Source organism: Balaenoptera physalus, assembly GCF_965194825.1.
Source record: "Balaenoptera physalus genome assembly, chromosome: 1".
Classification (NCBI taxonomy): domain Eukaryota; kingdom Metazoa; phylum Chordata; class Mammalia; order Artiodactyla; family Balaenopteridae; genus Balaenoptera; species Balaenoptera physalus.
This window is the reverse complement of record NC_138882.1, coordinates 158,130,133-158,143,519: the sequence shown is the minus strand read 5'-3', so window position 1 is coordinate 158,143,519 and position 13,387 is coordinate 158,130,133. Positions and strand designations below refer to the sequence as shown.

Genomic DNA, 13,387 nt, shown 5'->3' with positions numbered 1-13,387 from the left:
AAAAAAGGAGAAATCAGATTTTAAGTAGTAATGCAATATGGTATGAATGTAATCCCCTTTGGCATTTTTGAGAAGCTGGAATAAAGATTTAAATTACTTTTCAATTCAATTTAAATGTTAGGCTGGTGCTTCCTCTGAATGGCAGAGAGGAGATATGTCACAAAGCATCCCAGCTTAATAATAAAAATAATAACAACAACAGATACTGCTCTAAGTGTCTAACATGTACTAATTCATCTAATTGTCACAACAACCCTACAATGGGGTTAATATTCTTCTCCCTGCTATACAGATTAGGAAACTGTCCAGGGTCACAAACCAGAAGTAGACAGGGCTAGAACCGGAAATCCAAGCAGCCCGAGTTCAGAGCTCCTAAACACTGAGCAACACTTCCCTATTTCAAAACAATGTCTATACTCAAGCACTTAAGCATTCCACTAATAAGCAAAAACACATAAATATAGTTTAATTATTCTAAAACACTAACAACTTTAGCACATAAAGTAAAATGACACATATATGGCATGGCTTCCTTCTCTTTAATTTCTTCTCCCCTTCAAAGCCCACCATAGAAACTTAGAACTTTAAGATAATTTTCTTTTCAAAGTTACTTTTGAAAGTAAATTATAGTACAGTCTAGATTTATACAGTAATGTTTATCAAAGCAACTTATGAGTAAGCCTTCATCAAATAACTAAGGCCACATATTATGCTGCTTTGCACTCAGATGGCAGAAATTAGAAATCATAACACTTCAAAAAAGAGAAAAATCCATCTAAAATATATAGTTTTGACATAATTTTAAAAGCTAAATCTTTTAATTACTAAAGCATACTTAAAGTTAAGAAATTAGCAAATAAAGTAATTAAGTCAGTTTAGAAATGACAAGCTACATAACTGGTCATAATATTCAGAATCCAACTACTTTCACCACCTCCTCAGAGTCCACCCTTGCCCAAGCCACCACCATCCCTCAGCTTGTTTATTGCAGTAGCTTCCTAACCAGTTTCTCCACTTCCACCAGCAGCCAGAATCATCCTTTTAAGCCAGGAATCATAATACATTACTGTTCAATACCCTTGGATGGCTTCTCATCACAGTCAAGTTTTTTTTTTTTTAATTGAAGTATAAGTTGATGTACAAGTTACAGGTGTACAGAATAGTGATTCACAATTTTTAAAGGTTATATTCCATTTATAGTTATAAAATATTGGTTATATTCCTCAGTCAAGTTTTAAAAGCCAAAGTTCTTACAATGTCCTACATGGTCTTCCCCACCATCCACACCATTACTTGTCTTTAAATCTTACTAATTTCCCCTCATTCCACTCCAACCACACTAGCCTCATAGATGATCCCTGAATACATGACACACACGCTCCTGCCTCAGAGTAAGTCATATGGTATCCCCTCTACTAGGCACACTCCCCCGCCCTCTCAGCTCCCATATATCTACCTGGCTAGCCCCCTCAATTCCTTTAGGTCAGGCCCTCCCTGTCCTATTATTTAAAATAGCAGGTCCCCCACCCAGCACTCTATTTTTGTTCTCTGCTTTTTCTCCATATCATTTATCACCATCACTATGTATTTCACTTATGAATTTGTTTATTCTTTGCTCTCTCCCTTCCCTTAAAAATGTATACTCCATGAATACAGGGAGCTTTGCTGTTCTGTTCACTGCTATACCTAGAACACTATCTGGCAATCAAATATTTGTTGAAAAACATGAATTAATCAATACACATGAACAAAAACATTTTTGGATGCTTAATATGGTCTGGGCATGTTAGTTGCTTTACAGTTGTTAATTCACTAAATTCTCACAACAATCCTACTGAAGTAGGGACCATCATCATCCCCATTTTTTAGGTGAGGAAACCAAAACACAGAAAACATAAGTAAATTGCTCAATGACATATGCTAGGAAGTGGCAGAGGCACAATCTGAACTCAGGCAATCTGATTCCAGAACCCTGTCTCTTAATAGCCCCACTATATTGCCTCTAAATTTCTAATTAATACATTTTAATTGAAAGATATGATCTATGGGTTATTTTAAGTGTCCTAATTTTTAACATCAGTCATTCAAATCATAAATCATTCTACAAGTCCAAGGCTTCATATACCAAACATACTTAATTTATTAAACTTTGAAATTTGGAGTTTACAGTTTTACAAAATTCTCTCTTCACAGTCATTTACTTGATATACTAATATACTCTATTCCAACACCTACATGACTCAAATAAGGAAACTGTCAACCAGAGAAGTTAGCTTCCTCATCTTCTAGAAAGCAATTGGTAAGATAGGAAAAGGCCTGTCTTATATTTAACTCTCAATACTATGTGACCCTGTGAATTCCAATTTGTAAAATGAAAATGGGTTTCATAATACATGACTATACTAATTAGATTTTAGTTTTGAAAAAGAAAAAAAAATTAACTCGTTAATTCTTTTCATTTCCAAACACAGAGATGAGAACTTTGAAAGAGCTATGGTTCTCCAAATTACTTTCCAGATTGGCTACTGTTGTTTGCCTACCTAGAAGTCATCCCCTCCTTCTTCCTTCCTAATAGAATCCTTCCCCAGTATAATGCCTCAGGGGAAGTCAACACCACTCCAGATTCAGGCACGAACTCAGTTAGTTTGATAGTAATCACTATTGAACCATTCCTGATGGGTTCAGAAATGGACATACTACCCAATTCTGGCCAAAAAGTCTGAAAGAAGCCTGCTAGAGGCTTTTGGAGAAAGTTTCCTCTCTCTGTAAACAGAGGCACAGGAAGAGACATCTTCCTTCTTTTAGAAGTTGTGCGTATGGATGTGATGCCTGTAAGCCTATCCCATGGAGAGCAGCAGAATTGAGCAATGGAAAGAATATGGGTTTTTACTGAATTGTTGAATTTCTGTAATCAACCAATGCTGAAGCCTATTATATGAGAAGATAAAATTTCTTATTTCTTAAGCCATGTTGAATTAGGTTCTGCTGCTTACAGCTGAAAACATACTAACTACATACTTTTTTATGAAACATATCCCAGGACTAACCTCAGAAAAAAAAGCTTGTGGTTAAATAGAATTAGTTCAATAAATATGCTATATCCATACAATTGAGTACAATCCTATCATTTAAAATGATGTTAACATGAATAGTTATTGTCATGGGAAAGTGTTCATGACAAATTAAGTGAAAAAACAGCAGGTGTTGGGCTTCCCTGGTGGCGCAGTGGTTAAGCACCCACCTGCCAATGCAGGGGACATGGGTTCAATCCCTGGTCCGGGAAGATCCCACATGCCACAGAGCAACTAAGCCCGTGCGCCACACTACTGAGCCTGCGCTCTAGAGTCCATGAGCCACAACTACTGAGCCCATGCACCACAGCTACTGAAGCCCACGCGCCTAGAGCCCATGCTCTGCAACAGGAGAGGTCACCACAATGAGAAGCCCTTGTACCACAACGAAGAGAAGCCCCGGCTTGCCCCAACTAGATAAAGCCCGCACGCAGCAATGAAGACCCAACACAGTCAAAAATAAAAATAAATTAAATAAATTTAAAAAAAAAAAAAAGGTGTTTAACTGGGTGAAAGGTATATGGGAATTCTCTGTACTACTTGGCAACTTTCCTGTAAATCTAAAACTATTCTCAAATGTGAAAGTTTGTATAAATACCTTAAAAAGCAGATATTTACAGTACTGTCTCATTTGAATTTGAAATGAGAAATACACACGTGAAAGAATATATCTGAAGGTGATCACAGTGGTTATTCTGTGTGGTAGGATCGGGAGCTCTTACTTTCTTCTTTTTACTTATCTGTATTTTCTATCTTTTCTACAATGACTATGTAGTACTTTTGTAGTGCTTTTAATAAGAAAAATAAATAAAATTTATCTTAAATTATCTTTAAAAAAAGGTTTGTGGCTAATTCTACAAATGCATATTAGAAGTTCAACATGAATTATACCACACTGAGTGACTCAGCTGCGGAGTTAGAAAGTTAAAAAGGATACATGTGAAAGAACGAACTCTAAAGCAGTATTCTTCTAGCACAATCATTTCAATAAGGCCTTCTCCAAAACAATTTATACACAAATTATAAATTTTGACTCATGATTGAATTTATTTTTTCTTAAGTTTAAAAAAAAAAACTAGGGAATTCCCTGGCGGTCCAGTGATTAGTACTCGGCGCTTTCACTGCCATGGCCCGGGTTCAATCCCCGGTTGGGGAACTAAGATCCTGCAAGCCACGTGGCACAGCCAAAAAAAAAAAAAAAAGAAACTGTAACAATACGTATTTAAGATTACATAGCTACATGCTCTGGATTTGTTGCCCTATACCCTTACACACGGGTAGACAACTGATCTGGTCCACAAACAGAACATCAGACAGGAAATCCAAGGCTGGATAATGGCGGATGGTATGACATCATGGTGTTGACTTTGGCTTTGTGTTGGCTCATATTCACAGGGCACAGGGCAGTTTTTATATTGACATGGGACATGCAAAATGGTATGATCTGGCAGGCTGGACCTAGCCTACTGCCTCTTTTATTAAAAAAATTAGATAACCCTCTTACTTTATATGAACTTACAAATAATATACAAGGAACAAAACATATACCATATATGGGCAAACAATTTGGAAACTGATCTTATAAGGCTCTATGTTTGACCTTACCTTGTTATCCCAAGTCAAGTCCTACACAATCTAAATTTAATTGGTATAGTAACACATTAAGTAAATTAAATCTACATTTAACCCAATACTGTGTTAAAACTAGCCTAACAAACTTTCAAAAACTTACTACTCGCTTTAATTCTTCCAAATTTCAAATGTGACTTTTACGCGAAACCATAAAATTTTGCTGATAACATTAAGTATTGTATTTTTTCATTATTTCTTTCGTTAGAATAAATTATCTTTATAAGTTTAAAGGTCACATGTTGATAATAAATAATATCAACATTTTGAAACAAGTCACAAATGAAGCTGGCTGAGTCCACAGGTCTAAGATTTAACAAAATATTTGGACACTGGGTATTTAGAGAAAAAAATAGATACAAAAGAAATATGACAGCTTGACCTCAAGAAGCGTACCTTGTTGGGGAGATAAGTTATATTCACAAAATAATTAATGCCATAATATAACATGATTTTGCGTCAAAATAACAGACCTTAGCCCTAGATAATTAAGGGGTTCAGTGCTAGAATTTAAAGAGGAAGAAAAAAAGGAAGAAGGACTTGCAAAGGATCCTGATTTGAAGATGGGGTGGGATGGGCATAATCTAACACAAGAAGTGGCATAACCAAAAGGCTGGAGATGGAAATAAGCAAGGTATATTGAGGGGATAAGCAAGGAATTGGGCAAGATGAGAAATGAGAATAGAGGATTAGTAATTAAGTTGGAAATGTAAATTGGTACCATATTACTAAAGACTATGTAAGCCAAGTTTAAGAATACAGCCTCTGCTTAAAAGAAATGGAGAGCTGCTGATTATTTCTAAATAGAGCAGTAAGACAATGAAAATAACATTTCAGTAGGATTAACCTGGCTGAAGAATTCAGGATGAATTTATGGGGGAGGGGAAAAAAATTAGAAACAAAGCAATCACTTAGGAGGCACTGATTAAGAGCTTGGGCATTAGAGTCAGGCAGACATACCTGCTCTGCTACTTGCTGGCTGTGAGGCACTGAATAATTTACTAAACACATTTATGCCTCAGTTTCCTGTCTGTAAAGTGGGATACTACTAGTGCTTATTTTATAAGGCTGTTGTATGGCTAAAAGGAATACTACATATGAAAGCATTTAACATAGTGCTTGTTCTGTAATAACTACTCAACAAATGTTGGCAACAATTACCGTATTACAAACCATTTCAAATGCGAGGTGATGAGGAACAAGGGCAATAGAAACTAAAAAGAAAGGATGACTTGAGTCGTATTTCCATAGACTCATGAGATGTTATAACTAGAAAAGACCCTAGAGAATTCTTCCAAAAACAAAACGGCCCCAGTTTAAATGTCAAGGATGAGACAAGAATGGCGCAAGATAGCTCAAAAGGTTTTGACTGCAAGAGTGTCCAAAGCAGTAGAGTTAAGAAAATTAAATATTATCAATATGCTTTAAGAGGGACTTTCCTGGCGGTCCAGTGGTTGAGACTTTGCCTTCTGGTGCAGGGGGTGAGGGAGCTAGGATCCCATGCCTCACAGCCAGAAAACCAAAACATAAAAACATTGTAACAAATTCAATAGAGACTTTGAAGGTGGTCCACATCAAAAAAAAAAAAAAGAAAAATCTTTAAACAAAAATATGCTTTAAAATATAAGCTACAATGAACTGAGTATATAACATGTGCCAAACACTGTGCTAGATTATGATATAGTACTTCTAATTCCCAGAACAACTGTGAAAGGTACATATTAGTTCAATTTTACAAAAGAGAAAATGGATGCTCACAGAGGTTAAGCACTAGCCACGTAACCTTGGGCAGAATAAGAAGCAAAGCTAGGTTTGGGACCCATACCATCTGTTTCCAAAGCCTGTGTTCTTTCTACTACATTCAGGCTGCATCCCCCTTTAATATCAATAAAAATTATATCATATCACACAGACATATTTGTAATTATTTTTCTATCTACTTTGTTAAATATGGTGACCATAAACATGTCCAATCTTTTCTACATTCTAAGATAAATATAAAAAATGAGAATAAATTTTAAAAGCATTATAAAATGAAGACTTACCATATTTCTAATGAAACATAGTTGGAATACCATAAACTATAATATATTAAATGAAAGCAGTGACTAATCTTTTTCAATAAGAACATACAGAAAAAGTTGGCATGGCTTTTTACATCATTTGATGATATTAACATTTGTCCCATACTACAGCATCATTAAAAAGCAGCACCTAGCTCATAAAAGAAATACCTTACTACACATAGAAGAAGCATTTTACATAAGATGAATTCATCAAATGTTCAGAGTTATAAAGAAAAATTACACCACAGAAGCAGAATGCCCAATCTGCTAATAGTAAGGACCACATGGTGGCAGGTGACCTATTTCTTCAGTGTTGTTTCTCAGCAGATATTTCCTTCAACCACAGGGCCAGTATGCTAGTTCTCCACCAGAATGTTACTTAATCTAAATTTTACTAGGATGAAAATACCAAGTATGCCAAAGCAAGAAAGTTTCCTGAAACAACCTTTTCATTTGGCTTCAAAAAAGTCAGAAGATACTTTACTGGGTTGGCCATCAAATTATGTAGTCAAGTTAACTACTAAACCAGTACTTCTCAAAGTGTAGTCCAGAGACCAATGAGTCCCCAAGACCTTTTCAGAGGGTCCAACAGGTCAAAAATACTTTCAGAATGTCACTAAGACATTACTTGCCTTCTGTACTCTCATTCTTTCACAACTGTGTAGTGGAGTTTTCCAGAGGCTATGACCTGTGGTATCTCAACAGACTGAATAGAGGAGCAGACTTAGGAATTTACATGTCTTCCATTTAAGCCAGACATTAAAGATTAAAAAGCCAGACATTAAAGTTATTTGCAAAAACATAAAATGATGCCACTCTTCCCACTTTTTTTGTTTGTTTTTTGGGAAATATAGCTATTTTCTCATTTTAAAGTTATGTTAACATGTAATGCTTTATTATTTCTAAATGAATTAAATAAATATTTTTTGACTTCTCAGTTTTATTCTAATATGGTAAATTTCAATAGATATAACCCACTTAAACAGAAACTCTTTGGGATCCTCAATAATTTTTAAGAGTATAAAAGGGGTACTGAGATTTAAAAAAAAAAATGAGAACCACTTTTCTAGACCTTCCTGTATTTATGTTTTGCCAAACAATTAAATTTTTAATTTCCTAGTGACCACTGAGGAGATGTTGCTGCCGTACAGATTATTTCAGAAATTTGTCTTGATAAGAACAAGAAAGTCTACAGACAATCTTAAAAAGAATTGTATCCATTAGTTTAAAAAATAAATCATTTATTACATCTCCTCAAAATAAATACAGTAACAATGTCAAAACTAAAGTGCAAGCTAATAGACCACTATCTATAAGCTCTGGGCATGAGTTTATGATCACTTATGTACTGGTAATCCTCCAATAGCTCCTATACCAAAAACAGGGCTCTTTGAGAGGTCTATCCAGCAACTGTTCTGTTATGGAATAATCCTGATTCCCAAATCACAACAGGACTAACTGAGATGCTTAAAAGCAATTCTCTGTACCATAATCTTAACATCTCCAAAATAAAAAGTTTTGTTTCATCTAAACAGTTCAATATTTCCCAGTATTTCTGGGAAATACATAAACATTAAGACATCAAAGTCCCATCTGGATCCAATCCTTATGTTGTCAATAAATTGTAATAGATGTAGCAATCCGTGCAGTTATTAGATACCTTCAGGATGCATGGTAATGGTAGTTTTTGAAAATACAGGCTGGAGGGAAACACCTTTCAATACTAGTTTTTGAGGCTGCTGGAAGCAATAACAGATAAAAACTTCACATTTATGCTTCAGTCTAAAATTAAAATGAAAGCCATATTTTGAAAACTGTAATATGAATATTATAGTTAAGGAAACTAAGTCAACAACTGTCTAATTTGGAAGTTACTTAACCCTAGGCTATTGCAATAGCCAAGAAATGAGGTGACCAAAGACCTCAAGTAGAAAAGCACTTAAAGGCTAGAAAGAAATGATGCTCCTTAGGTATTCATTAATTCACATATTTATTAAATTGTCTACTACTTGCAAGACCTTGAGCAAGCTAAGAAGCTCATAAGCTGGTGGGAAGATAATTCCAAAGGGGGAAGTATACATAAATAAATGTGGAAGCTACTCTAGACAGAATGGAAGAAGTTCTATCTGAGAAGTGCTAGAAGAGGGAGGGAAGGATGTCTCCTAACAGAAGGGATCATGGAACATACATTCTGGCATAGAAGGCATCTCACCAGGGCCCTTAACATATATAAGGTTCCAACCCAAAGTGAAAGGCATCCCAGGAAGAGGAAAACACACACAGTAAGGAATAGCAAGTATAAAATAGCTTCCACAGAACTTGTGATGGACTCCAGGAGGGGAAAAGACTGGAATATTAGGCTGGAAGCAAAAATAAAGGGACTTACATGACAGGATAAGCAAGACAGGGCTTTTTTTCAGTAGGCAAAGGGAAGCCATTGGACGGTTTTTAAAGTCATCGGAAGATTTACCATTGGAAGGTAAATCATCAGATGATACTTTAATAATACTGTGGATTGGACAGAGTAGAAACGGAGAGAACAGTCAGTGCACTATCACACCAGTCCAGGCAGGAAATAATAAGAGCTTGATCTGGGACAGGAACTAGGAAAAAGGCAGATACAAGACATGCTGCAACCTCTTCACTAAAAATTAACTTAGTTTTAAATGTTTCGAAACTTAATTTACCACACAAAACAAGGTTGTTCACATTATTTACATTAAAAACCATTCACTTCATAGGCAATACTTCAGCATACTCAAGTGTGCTTCCTTTTAAAAAAGCTGTTAGGAATAACTAACTGTATTCTACATTAAGACTATAAAGTGGGCAATAAAGAGCAGCATAACCATACTTTCAATATTCTGACTAGAATCACAGTATGCAAAATTTCTTTTAAAGATGAACATTTTAAACTCAAAAGTTTATTTCCATGGAATACACAAAGTTTGGATCAGAATTTTCTATACAATCTTGTAAGACCCACATTACTACATAATTATAATAGTTCACTTTTCTTAAAATCATTTCTGGACAACTCAACTCAACTTGGTCTACACTTCTACCAGGCCCATATTTTTCAAATATTAGTGCCTTCTTCATTTTCTCCCCTCCTCCCCACTCACCTCTCCGCCCAACAAATTCCCTTTGTATGTCTGCAAGGCAAGATACTATATGATACAGTATGATTCTAAGGCAGTTCGAATATATAATTCTTATAGTAACAGAAATCTAGAATTATTAACCTTACTTTTCACAGGAGAGGAACCAATGATGTACTAAATTTCCATTTATGTGAATGATAAATGCATCTAATAGAAATGATGCTTTACCATTGGGGGAAACAAAGGGGGAAATACACACAATAGATGGGTGGCAAATCTCACAAACTTTGCAAAATACAAAAAAAAAGCTGCATCTGGATTGCAGTCACAATTATAAAAGCAAATAAAGAAGGCTCCAAAATGAAGGGAAAAGAAAAAATTCTAAGTGATCATTAAGAGTGAAAAAGGTTGATTCAATATTAGTACTAGTTTTTAATATAACATCATTTAACACTCTATCTCTCTATGACTAATTGAAAAAAAAACAAAGAGGATAATTCACTGTTCACAAGGACACAGGAAATAATTTCTACATACATGCTGTAAGACAGTTATACTTCATTACACTTTCATGGGCTCAAATCCTTTCAAAGGCTTCCAAAAACACATAGTCTTATGATAACTGAGATTCCCCAATGACACACAATTTTTTCTGTAGGCTTAGCTATAACACATTTTTTAAAGACATAACGAATTCATCCTCAACAAAAATAGTCACAAAGGCCCTCTACTTATTCAAAAATCATTACATAAAGCACTGTCTATAACTGCAAACAGGGTTTGAAAATCTGACAGCTAATAATCATAAAATAGGGTAGACTTTAAAGAAAAAAAATTACCCAACTTTTCCATTTTTCCTTCCTTTTCCTTTCCTACCAGATACACAAAATGTCTGTAAGGATCTCAGACAAAGCTCTAAAGTAAAAATACAGTGTATGTATACTTTACATTATGTATACTCAAACCTATCTCATATATGTACACATCACATATATTCACACAAAAAAGGTTTCTCCTTTTTTTACGCTAAGAATTGAAGTTACGTTAAATCCGATCCCATAAATGAAGTTAAATCACCATAAATTAAAGAGTAATAAAATAGGGCACGTAGATCTGAGTGACTATATTCTGAAAAGAAAAACCTCAGACTAAGGCCATGACTGAATAAAAACGCCCTATCCCTGAAAATCCCTAACCGGCATTCGGCTTCCGTGAGAGAAAAAGGGGGTCTTAAAACGAATCATCACATAGGTAATCCAGTTTCAGAAGTTAACGAACGTAAAACACAGCGAACCAAACAAGACAAACGTACGAAATGACAAGCTTTAAAGAATTTCCCCAAAGGGAAAGACTGACTTCAAGACTGGGATATAAAGCATCCTTTGCAGGTAGAAGAATCTTTAATTGAAAAAGAAAAAAAAAAGGGGGGGGGGGCGGTGGTGAAGGGTACGACAAAAAACCGAACGACAAGCAAAGGCAAAGAAGTAAAAGAAACGGGTCTCTCCTCCCATCCCCCACCCCAGCCCCCACCCCCACTCTCACAGGACAATAGGATCGGGGTCCTAACTGCAAACTTTAAACGTGTAAACCAGAAGCAGTTTTACTGCAGCTCTAACTGCAAATCTGCCCCTCATCCCGAACCTAGTTCACCCAAGAATACTTCTGCCCTGAAAACATCACCAAGGTTTTGTTAAACACAAATCAGACCCATCACAAGATTCTTTTTTTTCTCCCAAGTACCTGGAGGATCCATTTCAATATAAAATATCAGTTCTGTCGAATAGGGCATCATCACCTCCCTCCAGTCTGCGTCATCGCGGTCCATACTCCACACCGTATTGTACATCGCGCTGTCAGGGGCAGGTCGTCAGGAAATATATAGAAAGCATATATATTTTTTATCTGCTATTTAAAAATCTAAAAATATATATCTGTAAAAGTCCCACTCGGAAATGTACTTCGGGGTTTCCAACGGCCGGTACAAGTCCAGCCAACTACCAGGACAAGGACGGGGTCCTCCTCCCCTCTCCTGCTCTGGCAGCCAGCAAAATGCCCCCCGAACGTTCAATCTACGGGCTTTTCTCCTCGAAGGGGTACAGAAAGGCTTGGGGGGCGGAGGGCAGAAGTGTTAAAAAGCGGCTTCCCCAAAAATCCCTCCTACACAGTCGTTCTCCAAAGAGAAAAGCTCCCACCGCCTTCAAATTTTTCCGCGGAAGCCACTTTTGTGTCCTTCAAGAGAGGGAGAATAGAAGGGGGGCGGGGGAAAGAACGCGCTGGGAGAAAGGTGGGTAAGTGACAAAGGAAGGCATAAAAAGGAGGTTGGGTATTGCGTTCAAGTTTCAGGGTCCCACTGGTCTGCAGGGAGAAATCCCCTCAGGGGCCAGGACTCGGGCTCCGTTCCGGTCGGGCTCGGAACCGAAGCTGCTGCAGCCTGGGGATGGGGGCCCGTCCGAGAGTCCAGTTAGCTCTGCTTGGCCGTGCGCTCCCGCCCGGCTGCAAGCAAGCTCGCCAGCGCCGGCTCCCCTCACGCTCTGCCCTGACTCAAGCCACTAGAGTTTCATTTTAACGGCGCGGAGGGGGGACACCCTCCCCGCCCCCAAGCTCTCCCGCTGAGGCGCCACCCAACCGCGCCGAGCAGGGGGGATGGCCAGCATCGCCACTGCTCCTTCCACTCTATTCCGCCTCGAAGTGTTGGGGCTTCTGTCAGATGCCTGAGAGACTGTTCAGGAAGCTGTCGTCCGCCTCGGCTATCAACTCTCCCCACCGCTCCCTAGGCCTCGGCTCCTTAACCCTCCAACCTCTCTCCCCCCAGCCTCAATCAGAATGGTAGGGCCCGGGCGCTGGCCGCTCGCCAGGAGTCAGTACCGGGAGCACGCGAGCCGCGCGGGGAGGGAGAGGCGAGAGGGGAGGTGGGGTGGGGGGGAAATGAGAGGATGAAGTGGCTGGTGATTGGCTGAGCCAGGTTGCCGGAGCCCGGAGCCTGCGTCTTTTGTCTGCCTTGCTCCAGCTGAGGAGCGGGAGACGGCTGCGCGCCCCAAGCGAGCCAATCAGGAGCCAGCCGGCGCCGGCCGGTGAGGCGGCGATTGGTCGCAGCCCAGTTACTAAGCGGGACAAAGGCAGAAGGGGGAAAGAAAAGAGGAGGAAAAAAAAAAGAAGAAAGAAAGAAAGAAAGCGCAAACGGCGGTTACTGACAGGCTCGGCGAGCGCTCAGGGGCTCAAGCTGCCCGGAGACAGGCGGGGCTCCCGCTGAGGCTCGGTCCGCCCGGACGAGTAGGAGAGGGGGAGGACGGGCTGGCGCGAGACACCTCTGCCCAGAAACTGGCCGCGGGGGAGGGGATCGGACAGAGAGGGCGCGTGCTGTCACTTGGCGGGACGCGCGCTCTTCTGGTCCTTAGGAGGTCCCCGGTTAGAGTCCCTCCCCACGGACCTCTTCTCCGAGCTGAGACAGCTCGCCCCACCCCCCATGATAAGTTGTCAAATAAAGCAAAGGTCCACAAACCCACTTGCAGGACCGTGC

At 38.7% G+C, this 13,387-nt stretch overlaps 1 protein-coding gene across 1 annotated transcript in view; it reads right to left on the bottom strand.

The window, feature by feature from the left end:
- Positions 1-12,648, bottom strand: part of LOC309657344 (phosphatidylinositol 3-kinase regulatory subunit gamma) — an 86,842-nt gene extending 74,194 nt beyond the window's left edge. The window contains exon 1 of the mRNA XM_082454655.1: positions 11,611-12,648. Within this exon, the coding sequence (XP_082310781.1) occupies positions 11,611-11,716 (106 nt within the window). The 5' untranslated portion in view covers positions 11,717-12,648. The remainder of the gene's footprint in view (positions 1-11,610) is intronic.
- Positions 12,649-13,387: the final 739 nt, after the last annotated feature.